Source organism: Monodon monoceros, unplaced genomic scaffold (assembly GCF_005190385.1).
Source record: "Monodon monoceros isolate NGI ecotype Baffin Bay Population unplaced genomic scaffold, NGI_Narwhal_1 Super_Scaffold_16, whole genome shotgun sequence".
Taxonomy (NCBI): domain Eukaryota; kingdom Metazoa; phylum Chordata; class Mammalia; order Artiodactyla; family Monodontidae; genus Monodon; species Monodon monoceros.
Window position 1 is genome coordinate 108,315,867 of NW_021703772.1, and position 17,917 is coordinate 108,333,783.

A 17,917-nucleotide genomic window follows, 5' to 3' on the forward strand; every position below is an offset into this window, starting at 1 on the left:
ATAAGGTGAATGTACTCCCTCAACTAAGAGTTCTTTTAGAACGCTTCTCCCCATGTGCAAGCGCACGTTAGGCTGTTTATGTACGTAGTTTCGAATGCTTACAAAGACCCTGACAGGCAAGTTCTAAGCAACTCATGTTACAAAGAGAAAATCAAGGCCTAGCGAGCTTACCTGAGACCACAAAGCCAGCAAGTGGCAGAACCATGATTCAAACCCTGTGTACCTTTTCCCTCCACACCAACTTCCATGTAAAAAATTAAAATTACCTGAAGTCTTTCCTTCAGGCTGAGGCTGCTGGGTCCCTATTGGTGCAGGCTGAAGTCCTTGGGTGCTGATTGGGGTTGCTGAGTGAATGCCCTGTGTGCCTATGGGGGCTGGCTGGATCCCTGGGGTCCCAATGGGAGCTGGCTGGATGCCCTGTGTACTGATGGGGGCTGGCTGGATCCCTTGGATATGTCGAGCGTGGGATGCATCCACTGTCATCAACTGCATGGGGTTCAGGTGGACTGTGGACGCCACCCCGACTCCAGTCTGAGCCGTGATGGCAGAGTTTGGAGCCTGAGCTGAAACTAAAAATGATGCAAAAAGTGACAAAAATGTTAGCTTTGATTGGCACAGTCCACATAAGGAGAAAGACACTCAAATCAAAACAATTTTTCCACTGTTCAAGATCTAAACTCTCAGTTAAAAAAAAAAAGTGCTACGTAAACTCTATACGTTGAGGCTTCCCCCCCACTACTTGCACCAATTTGATACGATCTCTGCAGATTGCTAGAAATAGCATTAAAATGAGAAAAAAGCAATCATTTATTAAAAGCCAAATGTGAGCCAGGCAACTATGTAAGTAATTAATATAAAACTTCTGAGATACATCCATGCCTCCAGGTCAAGAATCTTTGCTTTAATTGATAGAACCACTATCACAGGCACTTCTGAAATACAGTAGTTGTGAATTTTATATTCCAAAATATGCACTGAAGAGAGAAGTAACTTGTCCTTTTATCTATCAGGCAAACATATCATCTGTGTATATTAAAAACAAACAAACAAACAAAACTGAAAACAAAAACATTCCCAGGAAGCGACAAAAAAAAGAAGCGATTTCTCACTGCTTGTGGAAAGAAAACAAACAAACAAAAGACTTTTCTTCTCGGTCATCAAAACAATCTGGAAAAAGATATACGTATCCCCATGTTCACTGCAGCATTATTTAGAATAGCCAAGATATGGAAACAATCTGTGTCCATTAGTGGATGAATGGATAAAAAAGATATGGTATATATATCCATACACACATAATGGAATATTACTCAGCCATTAAAAAAGAAAAACCCGAAGTACTGCCATTTGTGACAACATGGATGGACCTAAAGGGTATTATGCTTAGTGAAATAAGTCACAAAGAGAATGACAAATACCATATGATCTCACTTATATATGGAATCAAAAATGCAGAAAACAAAAATAAACCAAGCTCTTGGATACAAAGACGACTGGTGGGTGCCATAGGCAGGGGTGGAGAGTGGGCGAAATGGGTAAAGGTGGCCAAAAGGTACAAACTTCCAGTTATAAGATAAATAAGTCATGGGGATGTAATGTACAGCATGACGACTATAGTTAGCAATACTGTATTGTATATTTGGAAGTTTGCTAAGAGAGTAGATCTTAAAAGTTCTCATCACAAGAAAAACAATCTTTAACTGGACGGTGACAGATGTTAACTAGACTTGTGGTGATTATTTTGCAATATATATAAACATTGAATCATTAGGCTGTACATGTGAAACTAATATATGTCAATTACACCTCAATTTTTAAAAAATAATCTAACTGAAAATGTTTTATAAACCATAGAGATAAAGGTTTAAATTATTATTATGCATAAGCAAAGTACAGTGAAAAGTTACTACGTGTAAATTTAGTCATGGCTATACTGTAATTCTTCCTTTGTAAAATAGATACATACACAATTTCCAGAGCATTATAGCTTCTTCCTGAGAAGTGTATCTGTGCTATTTCTGTTAAATAACAGTTTTTGGTCACTTGCCTGCAGTCTGGTCACCACTCCAAGCCTTTTTAAGATCCAATCTTATTTCACACTCTGTGTTCTCACTCGCACTATGCTCCTGCCCAAACCAAACCACTCTCTTCCGACCACATACTCTAGCTAATACTTTATTCACAGACAGAAATGTGCTTTTCTCCAAACCCACTACGGCTCTGCCCTATACTTTCTGAAAGATGCTTTCCAAATGTCACTTCCTTCAGGAAATCACTCCTGACCTCCAACCCTACCTTCTCAAGTAGACATAACCTCTTACCTCAGAAGCAGCATGGCTTTGCTCAAGCCCCTCTTTTAAGATTCAGCATATTATAATATCTCTTCATGTCTAATCTTCCTACTAGACTCTAAGCTTGTTGAAAGCTGTCTAAAAGTCAACTTTAAAAATAGAGCCTAGCATAGGAGCCTTACACAGGACCTTACAAAAAAGTAGGGTTTCAATAAATATTCAATAGGATACTGTAAGCTGGTTACTAAGTCATTTTTTCATTTGTGTCCATCCATGTTTAGATTCACATGTCTGAGAAATAATATATTACCTATCATCTGCACCAACAATGACAGTTTGATCCTGGAAGAAATAAAGTATTGAACGTACTATTCATTTTTCTGTGTTAGTATCTATCAGGGCTACAGCAGTGATGAAAGAGGAATAATGTAGAGAAACAGATGACTGGCAGGATCCCCAACACTTCAGACAGTGCTCTTATGATGGATTTTTACAATAAAGGTTTATATAGCATGATAGTGTCTGCATAGTTGATTCTAGGTCAAGAGAGACTCTGCATGCCCTTTTCAGCTGGCTAGCATTCAGAGAAATACACAGTGGTCATGAATGACCTTCTCCATAAAAGCAAAATGACTGCACTGTTACAGAAGTTCTGTTATAGAATCGTGTTATAGAATTCTGTTATAGAGTTCTGTTATAGAACTTCACTGTTATAGAATTCGAGGTAGTAGATGAAGGAGAGAACCTGAAGGTAAGTGCTGTTACTGATAAAGAGACTTAAGAATTTTCAGCAGTTAGTGTGACACACACACACGTGAAATTTACTTCCTAATTGTCAACATGCTTCTGTGATACTTTTTGCATCCTACTTTTGGCAACAATCAATTAAACATTATTCTACTTTATAAGATTGTTAATAAAAAAACACTGTTATGAAGTTCCTTTAAAAAGAAGGTTTTGAAAAACAAACACCCCCCACCCTGCAAAAAAAAAAAAAAATCAAAACACACACATAGAGCAATGTAGAGATGGAGGAACCTATTTTCAAAGCTATTTAAACCTCAGTATTGGGACTTGCCTGGTGGCGCAGTGGTTAAGAATCTGCCAATGCAGGGGACATGGGTTCAAGCCCTGTTCCGGGAAGATCCTACATGCCGCGGAGCAACTAGGCCCGTGCGCCACAACTACTGAGTTTGCGCTCTAGAGCCCAAGAGCCACAACTACTGAAGCCCGAGCACCTAGAGCCTGTGCTCCACAACGAGAAGCTGCTGCAAGGAAAAGCCTGCGCAGCTCAATGAAGAGTAGCCCCGCTCACCACAACTAGAGAAAGCCTGCACACAGCAACGAAGACCCAACACAGCCAAAAATAAATAAATAAATTTATACATATAATTAAAAAAACCCTCAGTGTTTGAAAGTTTTAGACTAGCACTGTCCTAATGAAAATATAAGTCATACACGCAATTTTAGATTTTCCAGTAGCCACATTAATAAACTAAAACGCAGGCCAGGGCTTCCCTGGTGGCGCAGTGACGACGCAGGGGACGCGTGTTCGTGCCCTGGTCCGGGAAGATCCCACAGGCCGCGGAGCGGCTGGACCCGTGAGCCATGGCCGCTGAGCCTGCGCGTCCGGAGCCTGTGCTCCACAACGGGAGAGGCCACAACAGTGAGAGGCCCGCGTACCACACACACACACAAAAAAACGCAGGCCGAATTAATTTTAATGACATATCTTGTTTAACTCAATATATCCAAAGATTATCATTTCAAAATATAATCACTATAAAAGTTATTAATAACATACTTTACATTCTCTTTTCCATATTATGTCTTCAAAATTCAGGGTACATTTTACTCTTAAAACACATCTCAATTCAGAGACTAAATTTCAGAAATATTCGATTTGTATTTTGATTCCATAAAATCTACAATTTTGAAAAAAGTAGTTGCATATCACTAAGTTGCGCTAAACATATTTGAAATTTCTCTCATTTTAATTAAGTAAAACAAAAAATTCACTTCTTCATTTGTGCCGGATCCCCTTCAAATGCTCAATGGCCACACGTGGGCGCAGCTGCAGTCCTGGACGGCACAGCAGACAGGCAATGGCCACAATCTGACAACCTGGCTTTCTTATGCCTGAAGTGAGCTGAGGGTCTCACAGGAAAAGACTATACAAACCCTGAGGTTTAAGTAGCATTGTTTATTCTGGATTGGCAAAAAGAACACTATTTACCGGACTGGATAGTGAATTTTGAGCACAACTGGACGAACATTAAAAACACAACAAATATCCCACAAAACAACAGAAGCCCCGTAAGAGTACAGCTTTATTCGTTTTTAACTGTACTTCCATTTTAAGGGATAACAAAAACTGTTAACATAATTATCCTCAGGGTGGGATAAAATCATGCTACTATCACTAATAAGTAACAACTTTTTAGATTTCAGGGATGGTGATTTACAACCTTAAAGCTTCAGATTTCAGCCTTATCTGAATCTGAAAATAAAAGCTAGAGTAACTAAATCCATACTAGAAATATTCACCGATCAATTTCTATCTCATTGCATGCAAAAATTAAAATGTTAAAAGTCATCTTAACAGTGGGGCTCATACCTGGATACTGTCGAATGGTGGACACAGAGCTGGTGATCGGGGTGTAGGTGTGAGCAGCCAGTGGGTACGCAGAAGGTGGGTACGTTGGCAGAAAGTACTGGAACTGAACAGGAACAGATGGTCTATAGATGGAACACAGAGAATATGAAGCAAAATGGTTTTTCTTCTTTCCCTTCAAATGATCCTATCCCCTACAAACTCTTTTTACTTTTAACTGCCATACTAACGTTTCCTAAATTGCATCCCAAACAATTATATCAAAGGATACAGACCTAGAGAGAGTAATATTTTAACACGGATGGACCTAGAGATGATCATACTAAGTGAAGTAAGTCAGAGAGAGAAAGACAAATACCATATGATGTCACTTACAGGTGGAATTGAAAATATGACACAAATGAACTTATTTACAGAACAGAAACAGACTCACAGACATAGAAAACAAACTTGTGGTTACCAAAGCGGAAAGGGGCAGGAAGGGATAAATTAGGAGTCTGCGATTAGCAGACACAAACTACTACACATAGAATAGATAAACAACAAGATCCTACTGTATCGCATATATATATATAAAACTGAATCACTTTGATGTATACCAGAAACTAACAACAACATTGTAAATCAACTGTACTTCGGTAAAAAAAGAAAAGAAAAGAAAAAAACTAATAAGCATTTCTATACACCACAATAATCAAACAAGAATATTTAAAAATGATCCAATTCTGAAATTACTTCATGTGCACTCCACCAGGTTCTCACTGTGGGGTGGGAGAAGGGAGATACAAATACGGAATGGGGGAGGTAATGGAGCTAGACCAGAGCTACCAGAATGTACTTAGTTTTTAAAATGTTATATACCTCCTACCTCTCTGCCTGCTGAATGGGCCTAGAAGTAGTGACAATCCAGTAACAACAAACAGAGCTAATGGCTAGATCTTAGTTTCTAAATGATGCAAAGGAACCAGGGCTCCTTGGAGAAATGGCAGATTCCAGGGTTCAGAGGGACCAAGTTCACGAAGAGTTTCAAGTATCTTAATGTGGTGAGAAGTAAGGAAGGGCTAGAATGACCAGGACATAGCAAAACCCAGGAAACTAGTCTGAAGGGGCTCCCAAGGACGAACCTGGAGACAATCTGAGCCTCGAAACAGATGACAGTAATGGATTATAATTATGAATAAATAAAACCAAATCCACGAGCCCATGCAGATGTTCAAAAATAAAATACACAGAAAAATAAATAAATGGGGATAGATGAACTTTCTTTACATCAGAATGTCAACTGATAAATATCAACGAAATGATCGAACAAGTCGCTATCTTGCAACCATCATACTGCAACCATCAACTGATCCAGCCAGCAATCATCAATAGAAGCAAAACTACTGAGTGAAAGCTTATAAGGACACTTACAGTCTCAAGGTATTTCCACACAAATTAGTTATTTACAAAAAAGAAAAGTGCACCTTTACAGTAGAAAAATCTGGCATCACCTTCCTTAAGTAATTAATGTTGAGATAACTATTAATGGGACAAAGGGAGAGCATGAGCTCTCTGATGTAATAACAGTGAGAAGAACATATCACCTAATGGTATTCACTTCAAAAATGCACAGCCTGAATCTAACTCTGAGGAACAATCCGACAAGCCCAAATTGAAGAATAGTCTGCAAGAACAATGGCCTATCTATACTCTTCAAAAATTTCAATGTATGAAAGAGAATGGAAAGCTAAAGGACCGTTTCAGTTCCCCATACTGTGGTTAAGTAAGAACAGCTCTGTTCTCTAGAGATGAAAATGGAAATACTTAGGGGATAAGAGGTCATGATGCTGCCACCCTTACACTCACAATGGCTCAAAATAAATTAAAAAGAGAAGTACCCAAGTCAAAAAAAAGATACTAGAACATTCATCAAAAGGAGAACGAATAAATACAGCACAGTTTCATAAAATTAAAGAAATTACACAGTGTATTAGATTTTCAGGGGGAAAAACTGAAAATAAAGAAATACATGCCATATTCGTGGGACAATTGGTTTCACTGAAAAATCAAAACAATTCGTGACACGATGGGGCACATTCCCTCCTACCTATTGTCACTTCGGGTTTCCATAGCCACAGGATTTGGAGAGGCTCGATGTCCTGAAATGGGAATCAGGCTACTCCTCTCTGCAGGGTAATCGGGTTGGATCCGAGGAGAAGTATGTGTGATTTGCTGAGGCACCACCTTAGCTACAAAAAGTATAATCCAATTACATTACTGCTCATATGCTTTCACTGGCATGCCAAAACATTCTTGGCCAGCAACAATCTTAAGAATGCAAACAGTAATAAGAAGCCTGGATTTTTAGTTTTAACGAAAATAAAAAATGAAAAGATGAGTACCTATGGTTCAACTGAATTATTTCAATCCAATAATCCACTGATATATTTACACTGCTATCTGTCAAAGCAGGGTTCAACATTAATACTTTCGGCAACTACATCCTTTCCCCCTGACCTGGTTTCTTGGAGACCTTTTCTTTAAAAGGAGAAAACTTAAAAAAAAAAAAAAATCAACAAAAATTTGAATACAGAAATGGCAAACACCTTAGATTCTTTTCAGGGGCCCATAACTAATTAGTAATAATGTAGCTGATAAGTAATGAGAAGGTCATTTTAATTTCCAAGTCTTAGATTCCTCACCTATGAGGAGGCCTTCTCTAGAAAATCACTTAATTTCTAAAGTCTTTTGAGTTTCCTGTGACTTTGCATAATATTTTATGGCAAAATCAAAATGATCATACAGTTTTCAAATTTAATTCTATCTGTAAAGACCCAAGTCATACCAATGGCAGGCACGCAAACACTAGAGACTGGGATGATGCCATCACGTTACCCAAGGTGCAGCACACTGAACACCAAAGGTAAGCAGCAACCCCCCCGGGCCCAGATATTTTTTGAGGGAGGCAGCTGGAGAAGTTTCTGCAGGATGATGGGTGAGATGCCCAGTCTGACCAGCGAGGATGGCCTCTGCTGGCTAATGCAGAGAGGAGCTGGCATGATGTATTTTTCCATCAGTAGTCAGTCGAGAGGGTGCTGAGGGAAAAGTGAGTAAGCCTGTGTTTTCACTGTGCCCATAAAAGGTAGGAGAAAATTATGCTTCCAATAAAAAAGCAGCTGTGTTTGGCACAGTAGCTAACATCAGATGGTAACCACACACACACACGAATCATACCTTTACTTTTTCCTAATTAAAAGGGCCATACATCCTCAATTATTTAGAAAAAAAAAAACCTTCAGGAAAAACATAATGCAGAAATCGTAAGTTGGGGCTATTTTCAAAGATAGTCCCTGTTTTCTGTAGGCTGGCATCATCTGATTCTTTTTATAGTTCTGAGACCACTGTCATGTGTGGAGAAAATGAGGGTGGCATTCTATTGGAAATGGGCATTCACTGCAGGTGAAAACCCTATGCTTGGGGTTATCAGGCTCTTCCCCTGATCCAACACATTCCTATTAATAACAATGGCTGAATTCAATATCTAATCTCACCTGGAGAAAGCAAGTGACACTTAGAAAAAGCCACTTAGGTGATTTTAATATAGCTCTTATGCCCTCAACTTGAAAATCAATGCTCTAGGGTTAATATCAGTTTTCCCTTCTCAACTGAGGCCCTTCGGTACAGGGATCCCATCATGATGTAACAAATATCTGAGTTACTACGCAAGAAGAAAACAAAACTAGAGCATAAACCTGACGGAGCTTCGACAAAAGCGATCACACTAAGTAGCAGAGTTTAAATCTGTTTGGACACTTCTGTCAAATGATTTTCAGACCTAGAATTTAGTAAATGGTAAAAGTTCAAAGATAAGTGAGCTGGCGAGTTAGAGAACACAGCAATACAGTAACTTAGGACAGGTAAGAAGTTGGTAGCTTTAGCCAAATGAATGAACATTATTTGTCTCCTGCTACTTTCAGTGAGTTTACTTGCACAGTGTTTACTCTTAGGAAGACACAGTGACATTAACAAGAACTGATCTCTAAATAATTCTCCACAGAGAGGGTTCAAGACACAACCAGACAGCCCCCTAGGGGACGCTGCCCCTCTTTACTGGTCTGATTTTCTTCATAGCTACACATTCCCTAGTGAGACTCTCGACTATAAAAATGAAAAGAAGGGGCTTGGCTCTGACTCGACAGCGCTGCAGATAACTGATGACACTGTTAGCTATAGCCAGAAAACAGCCTGAAATGACAACATGGAACAATCAATGATCTTTTTCAACGAAAGTGCTGTAATGCTGAACCTCTAACCCCACTGCCAGACTTCACAGAAGTGAGATTAAATTCAGAGGGTGTGACAGAAGTTTGGTTTCCCCAGTGCCAAGCTGGAGGGAGCAGTAACGTGAGAAAGACCACAGTTATTTTCTCTGCTAAAAGCCGTCTGTGGGGCTGAGTACCAATTTAAGGGCTGGAATGGCTCAGTTATTTAAAAGAGGAGCAAGGGTTTCCTGGGTCCTACCGTTACTCTGGAAAAGTACCTTCAAAGTTTGCTAGGAGGGCTGTGGAAGCTGCAGCCTGTCACACATGCAAAGGAAGGAAGCAGGGAGGGAGGGACCACCCCAGTGCTGGGACACAGCAGGTAGGGGAGACACTTCTGTGTCTGGTCACCAGATTTCTGACCGTCGAGTATGTCAGTGCGTCCTTGCACAAAAGGCAGCCTTACTTCTAAAAGTACAGCAGATTAAAAATATGGCAGCTGTCCCACATCTCTGGGAGTGAAGGAGAGTAAGATGGCACACTCACTGTTACAGAGCCAAGGCACAGGTAACACTAGAAACTAAAACCTGTCACTTGTGGGTTAAAGGAGTGTTCTGCCTCATAGGCCACAGCCTCTGCTTTGGAAGCTGTGACAGTAAGCTATCAACTCTGACGATAGGCATCGACAACTTGCCGGCCAAACCTTGCTGATGCCTGTTTTGGCCCATGAGCTAACAATGGGTTCACACTTTTAAACGGCAGGGGGAGGGAAAAAATCAAAAGAAGACTATTTTGTGACACCTGAAAATGACATGAAATTCAAATTTCTGTGTCCATAAAAAAATCTAACTGAAACACAGCCACACCCATTTGTTTACATATTGTCCACAGCTAGGTAGTTGCACACACCCATGAGGCCTGCAGAACCTAAAGCATTTACGATCCGGCTCTATGGAAAAAGCTTGCCAATCCCTGCTGTTGATCCCTGAAGTTTGGCTGCCAGAAATTTTTCAAAGATGTTTTAATACTGTAAATATACACATATTTAAAAGGGGAATAAGCAAAGCCTGGAAGGAATTTTAGGATGGTCATGAAGTACCTTGGGTGGCACCCAGATAAGAACCTCGGGGAAGTGACTTGAGGTTAGCATTCTTCCCACTGTTGCATCACCCAGAGATTGTTTTTCCTGAACAATCTGTCAGTGTACAAGGTCTCTTCACTCCAGATCTTTGCTTCTTTCTTGCTTTTCCTGTTGTTCTTGTCAAACTTTTATCAGTAAAGTTAACTTACTTTTTAAAAAGGTAAACATAGAAAAGGTAAAGGTTGATGAATAAGTCAAAAGTGGAGTTAAAGTAGTTTACTTTGCGCTCTCAGAGACGGTTATCTTCTTTTTTCTCCCCCTACCATCAAAATGCCAAATCTGTATATGAAATAATACTCAAAGTTAAAGTCGGTGTTGCTTTGAAAATTAACAATTAAAAAAAAAAATCAACACTAGCCAGCTATATGAAGACCTGGTCAGCGGGGCTGAAAACTCCTTGTAAGCTTCCGTCTGCAGGCTGCACACCACTTACCAACCGGGATGTTTGAGGTGGTCACTGCCGTAGCATGGGATGAATGTGAGGGCATTGTCATGGTAACAATTGTACTCGTGGGAGCTTGTGTGTGTGACACCGATCCTGGACAGGAGAAAAAGGGAAATTCTTCAACAACGGCCTCTCTGCACACATTACAGATTCTCAAAAACCCAAGAAAAGCTCTTGGGAAAAAGAAAGAGAATTTTTCTAACCTAATTCTTGTTCTCTGCCTGAAGCTGAGAAATAAAGAATGAACCCACGCCTTATGCCTCCTTCCTCCCTGGCAGGAAGAGCAGGGCTGCCGACTTACCAGCCGTGGTTGCGGAAGGAATGGTGTTGGTTGCCAAAATAGGTGCTACCGTTGCTGCAGCCACTGGTGTGCCAGTACTGAAGATCGTTTTCTGTGGGGGGGGGGGGGGGGAACACCCCACAACACAATTAGAAACAGGAACATCTCCCACCCAATCCCGTTTAAACGCAATCACTGCCTTCGATATTGCCAGGCTTTTAGCAAGTTTTGCACAATTCTGGTTTTAACCCACAGAGTATACAGATGGCTCTTCATCTCTGGTTTTACCTGAGCCATGGTATGGAGCTGCTGTTTTGGCGTCCCTAGCGCAGGGTGAGATGGCAGTGTGATTCTTGTTGTCACATCCCGTGACTGGGCAGGACGCTGAATACTAATTGCTGCAGACGGTGGATGCTGGAGAGACAGAGTTGGCCGACTGGGAAGACAGAAAAGACATCACGATCTATGACTTGTCTCCAGACGCAATGCAGGCAGCCAAGGCCACTTACTGTCTCGTGCTGGATCACAGTCAGAGTTTTATTTTTCACAGGTCTGTGAAGTCCACAGGTGAACCAATGAAGTTAACTGCCCATCGAGTTTCTCTCCTGAAACTGCCATAAGCCTCATTCTAAAAGGTATCAACATGTACCATGAACCAAATAAATTAATCCTCAGTCATACTGAGTATCCCCGATATAATTAATCAACACTCTCTGACCACCTCGAGTAAGCATTACTATAACGAACACGTTTCACTCTGTGGACAAATCTGAAGATACACACTAAGGTTCTAACTGTTGAGGTAACATTACAGAAAACCTTCATTAACGGAAGCTTAACCTGTGACCTTGAAGCACTGACTTCCTTCCCCCAATTTTATATCATCCCTTACCAAAAGATAAAGTTATAGTTATGACTGCCTCATAATTGAATGGGATATCAACATAGACAGCATGTCAAATTAACTGGCAAGCATGCTACTGAAATTGCAAAAATGGTAAGAAAACTTGACAGTATATCAAAGTTGACATCTCAAACAGAGGGGAGAGAATGGGCTATTTAATAAATGATGCTAGGAAGACTACATAGCCATTTGGAAAAAATCAAATGAGATCCATACTTCACACAGTACACCAGGATAAATATGAAAATGATGGAAGGTTTAATGGAAAATAAGAAAGGACATGAAGAAAAGATAGAATTCTTTAATAGCCCTGGAGTGGCGGAGAGCTTTCTAACAATTAAAAGCTCTAAAAATCCAAAAGCTATAAAAAAAAATCAAGAAATTTGACTCTGTAAACCAATAAGCAAGCCTCCTAACACAGTAAAACACACTACAAGCAAAGTAAAAAGACTCATAGGTGAAAGTGTAATCTTAATATATGAAGAGCTCCTAGAAATCCATGAGAAAAATAACAGCCCAATAGAAAAACAGGCCAAGGATATGAATAGTCAGTTTGCTAAAAAGAAAACACAAATGGCCCCTTAACAAAGGGAAAAGACTAAGTCTTAATCAGAGAAAGAGAAATGTAATTTAAAAGACACTGATATATCATTGTTCACCTATCAGATTGGCAAAAATCCAAAAAATTGACAGGGTACTCTGTTGTTCAAGCTGTAAGGGAACAGGCACTTTTAAATATTCTGGAGGGAGTATAAACTGGTAGAAACCCTATGGAAGGCAATAAGACATAGGTATCAAAATTACAATCACATATACCCTCTGATCACTTTTGGGAATTTATCCTATAGATATTCTTGCACACAGGCATAATGACAAGGGTATAAAGTTATTCACTGCAATATTATTTATGATAGTAAAGTAAAGAAAAGAACCTCAAATCCACATACACGATGGGTCATCATACTGCTGCTAAAAGAACAATGAAACTCCACGTACTGAAATGGAAAGCTTTCAACATACGTTGTTATATGAAAAAACCCAAAGAGGAACATATAAATCTTGAGACTGACACACTGCCGGCTGCAGTAAGAGGGCAGCTTAGGAATCTATGAATTAAACAATTTGGGGGGGTAAAAAGGATAAAAGTTAAGAATTACATGTGAATTCGACTGTATTTAAGAAACACTGGAAGGATACCCCGAAAGCTATAAACATGTTACTTTACAAAGGCAAAGGGAAAGGAACATAGGAACTTGGTAGACGTGCGACAGAGGAGTGATACTCCCTACTGAATACCTTTTTATGTTTTTGTATTTTGGAACCATGTGATTATAAATTAGGAAGAAGAAAACATGAAAAGTTGAGCCGTAAGGGTGAAATGTGATTGGGACCTCACGTATCCAAACTATGGTTTCATCATAGGGATCCTCTCTCAAAATGCTTTAAGATCAGAGCTGGTGGGATATTAGTGCATAAAACTTACAAACTGAATAAAGGATGGCTTTCTCCCTATAGAAAGAACTAAATGGCATATTATTCAAGTTCAAAGGAAAGCTGAAAGCCTGGTCATAGGTGCAACTATGACACCTGGTGGAACTCACTGAGGAGAAAGCCTACTATTGAAGACTGGATTTTTAATAGTTGATGACTTAGGTCACCAGAGTACAGTGAAAGCTGCCCACTCCCAGCATTTACAATGAAATGCATTCAGAGAGATGTGTACACATAACTAAAATAATCACAAATTTTAGGATGGAGGAATCTAACTATGGGAACAATTCTGAAGATACCTGTAACAAAGAAGAATGCCAACAGAATCACCCGGAAAGGATCTCCTAAATTCAAACTTAAACGTGCTCATATTTTAAGAGGTCCAGCTCATACAAAAATATACCCCCCAAAGAGTACTTCTATTAAGTATTTAGATATGTGAAGTGTTTCTGAAAGCATAGACTATACTAGTCTTTGATTTTCATTTACTCTAATGAAAAATAACAAGTGCTAACACATAAAAAGTGTTAATGACCATTACATGTCAGGCATGTATTAAGTGCTTTATATATTAGTATTAATATATACATATTTACACATTAATATGTATATATTAACTTCCATATCAAGGAAGGTAATATTACCGCCATTTTCTAGGTGAGGAAATTGAGACATTTACTCTTTCACCTAGCACTCCCACTTCCAGGAATACACCTTGAAGGCACACCATCACAAACATGCAACATATGCCAAAATGCCCATCAGTACATCCATTAGCTAGGAAGTCAGACATTAGGAATTTATCACAGTTATAGATAATTTAAGTAGAAAAACCATCTGATCGTTAGGGTTTTTGTCTGTTTAATTCCCTAGTGTATTTCCAGTGCCTAGAGCAGTGACTGGCACAGACGAGGCACACAATAATATTTGTTACAGGAGTGAAAACATAGCTATATGCTAAAAATATATCTGACAAAATTCAATATCCATTTTTTTAGTAAAAACAATACACTGGAAAAGACAGATAATTCAACAACATGGTTTAAAAAAAAATCTAACCCTAGTTTTCACTGTATACACATTTATACCTTTTGAATTTCATCATACCATCTGAATATATTAATTTTTTGAAGGTACTATAAAGTTAACATGAATAACACAGTCTATTTTATGTTGGGCTGTTGTGTCTCTTTGTACCTCAGGCAATATATTCAATTACCAAGAAGTAAAGTGTCTTCATTTTATTGAAGAGGGGACTAAGGATCAGGGAAGTTAAAAACACTTGCCTAATGACACACAGCTAGTAAATGACAGAGCTAGTGGTTAAAGTTACGTCCTAGGCACTACTCTGCATGTAAGTGTTATTTTCTTCAGAGCTCTGTTCTGGGCCCTCTTCTCATTATATTTATTCCCGCTGGGTAGACTCAGATACCTAGAGCATTAACTGTAGCTCACATTAATGACTTCTCAAGCACAGACATCTCTTCAACTGCCTGTTGCCACAGATACACTCAGTATCACAAAACTTAACCTTCTCTTTGAAATCTGCTTTCGGGGCTTCCCTGGTGGCGCAGTGGTTAAGAATCCACCTGCCAATGCAGGGGACACAGGTTCGATCCTTGGTCCGGGAAGATCCCACATGCCACGGAGCAACTGCGCCCATGCACCACAACTACTGAGCCTGCGCTCTAGAGCCCGCGTGCCGCAACTACTGAGCCCACGTGCCGCAACTACTGAACCCACGTGCCTAGAGCCCGTGCTCTGCAACAACAGAAGCCACCGCAACGAGAAGCCCGCGCACTGCAACCAAGAGGAGCCCCCACTCGCTGCAACTAGAGAAAAGCCCACACCCAGCGACGAAGACCCAATGCAGCCAAAAATAAATAAATAAATAAATAAATCTGCTTTCTTTCCCTTGTTTCCTCTTCATTTACTTGGTCAAGCAAGGAAGAAACCAAGGAGGCATCTCAGACTGCTTCCAACTGGTAGACAAGTCTTCCGGATGGTGTCTAGTTCCCGACAGCTCTGCTCTCCATGCCCTATCCCTTCTTCGGTCCAGTGAATCACTTCTTGTTCATATTGCCGAAGGCTCTTTCCCCGGCACCCACGTAATCGATGGCAAGAATCAAGAAAGGCCACTGGAACACTGCATGCTCCTGGCAAGACTCTCATGCCACTGCCCTCCCCAACTTTCATAGCTTCACCAGCACAATATGCTTGGGGGTCGTGAGGACAAATACCTTGATGTCTTCATCCCTGACTGTGTCACTCACAAGAAGCATCAGAGACCATCCCTCATTGACCAGATTCTCTCCCTGTATGGCTCTGTAAATCTCTTAATTGTACTGGCTTCACTTCTCAAACACCCAACCTTTCTACTATACCCTGTGGACTCACAATCCATCTTTAGCAAAATCTCCTGTACCCTCAACCTCTTCTGTGAATATATCCACTATCTTCCTGCCCTAATGAATCTTGGTTCTCCCTTGAGAACACTGCTTCCCTCGACAGCCCTCTCAACTGGGAGCCATTTTCTCTCATAAACCTCCTCCCCATCTACATTGCCCTCCTAAATCATCTCCTCCCGAACTCTTCTGTGGACTCCAGAAGCTTTCTCAACATCTCCACTTGGGTGCTCAGAAGTCAGCACAACCTTAAAAGTGCCCCAAACCGGAGCCTGGAATTCCTCCCCAAACCTACTTCTCCCATTCTTCCCCATCTCAAGTTTAGGCAACTCCACTCTCCCAGCTGCACAGCCAACCAGCGCGGGCATAAGCCTGACTGTTCTCATTCTCTGATAACCCCGTACGTGCTTCCTCAGAAATCCCCTCCGCTACCTTCAAAGTTCTACTCAGAATCTAACCACATCTTTCCACCTCCAATGACCATCTCTCCTGGATTCCTGCCATACTCTTCGAAACATCCTGCTTCCAACTTTGCCTCCCCACAGCCAACTCTCTCCAGCAACCAGGCTGATGCAGCTACTTCAGATCATGGCACTGCTCTGTTCCAAACCCTGCTAAGGCTTCCAATTGCCCCTCAGCACAGGCCAAATCCTCAGAGTGGTTCCTAAGGCTCGGCATGACCTGGGGACCTTGCTACCTCCCAAAATCATCTCTGGCCACTCTCCTACCATTAGCCTCTTGCTGCCCCTTTATGCGGTAAACATACTCCTGTCTCAGGGCCTTTGCACTTACTGTTCCCACTGCCTAGAACACTCTTATCCCAGACAACCATATGGCTCATTTCACATCTTTCCATTTTCTGTTCAACTGCATTCTTATCAACAAAGCCCTTCCTGATCACCTTACATGACAAAGTAAGCTCCCCGTACTGCCTACCCTGTCACTCCAAATCCCATTCGCCCAGATTTTTCCCCAAAGCGTTCTCTGCCACCTAAAAAACTATATATTTTTTTATGGTATGTCTCCAGCCACAGTTTCTACAAACAGAAACTCTATGAGGGCAAGAATTTCTTTTTATTTGTTCACTGCTTTATCCTCAGTGTCTAGAACACAACATAGCTCATTAAAAAAAAGAAAAAAGCACTCAATAAATATTTGTTGAGTTGAATGAAGAAAGGAAAAGAAAAGGGGAGAGAAGAAGGGAGGATGACAGGATGGCTGATCTTCAAACCCCCAAATATACCTAAGTGCAGAATCAGTGGCATGGGCTGCTGTTGTAGTAATGACTGGAGACTGAGCTCTGGTGGCCGACACAGTTGCTACCACAGCAGGAGGGATGGTATTAGAGGTGGTCACAGGTGGACGAGACTACCAAGAGAAGAGAAAAACATATTTCATTGAAAGCAAAAGCAAAATACAGTATGCCCAAAACACTGCAAGTATAATTTGAAAACTGGGCCTCGAAATAAGGGTGTTTATGTCCAAATGAAAATAAATTCTCACCATTATGATTACCGAGTTCTCTTTTCAGATAGGTTGTTAGAAGGCCAAGAGCCAGAATTATCCCAAAAAATCCAATGCTGGTTGGAGAGTACACAAGCCCCTCCTTTTCCAATATGACCAGACTCAAAATTCTGTCCTACGATTAGTACAGACTGGAATCTAGCCCTTCAGCTCTAGTTCCCACAGAGCTGTCGCTGGTCCTGGAGCAGACACTTTTCATGACGACACGACCTAGGGCTTTCCACAGAGGGCCTACTCAGAACTGGATGCTGGCTCTCATGCCATCTGAGGGCAAAAAAGGCAAACACGTGGTGATAGCATTCTTTACCAGCGGAAGGTGCAGGGTGCCCAGATGCTTTCTAGATGTTTCCATATGGATATACTTCCCTTACCCCTACATCTGTGTGTAAAATCTTCACCTGACTAACGAGTTCCACACTGGGCTTCACCCGCTTGCCCACTGTCAGATTCTCCAGTCATCTGAGCTCTCCTGAGTAGTCCTTCTGTCCTGCTCCTGCCACGTGCAGGTTAACTCAGCAAACTCTGCCCATTCTTGATCTGTTTCTCACCTGCAGACCTCATCCCCATGGCGCTGCTCTCAC

At 40.8% G+C, this 17,917-nt stretch overlaps 1 protein-coding gene across 9 annotated transcripts in view; it reads right to left on the reverse strand.

Moving 5' to 3' along the window:
- SAP130 (Sin3A associated protein 130) overlaps positions 1-17,917 on the reverse strand; it is a 75,555-nt gene that overhangs the window by 43,879 nt on the left and 13,759 nt on the right. For all 9 annotated transcript variants that reach the window (XM_029225136.1, XM_029225133.1, XM_029225132.1 and 6 more), the window contains 7 exons: positions 17,056-17,180; positions 11,301-11,448; positions 11,034-11,124; positions 10,721-10,825; positions 6,995-7,136; positions 4,909-5,030; positions 267-569 (listed from right to left, as the gene is read on the reverse strand). In XM_029225136.1, the coding sequence (XP_029080969.1) occupies positions 267-569; positions 4,909-5,030; positions 6,995-7,136; positions 10,721-10,825; positions 11,034-11,124; positions 11,301-11,448; positions 17,056-17,180 (1,036 nt within the window). The remainder of the gene's footprint in view (positions 1-266; positions 570-4,908; positions 5,031-6,994; positions 7,137-10,720; positions 10,826-11,033; positions 11,125-11,300; positions 11,449-17,055; positions 17,181-17,917) is intronic.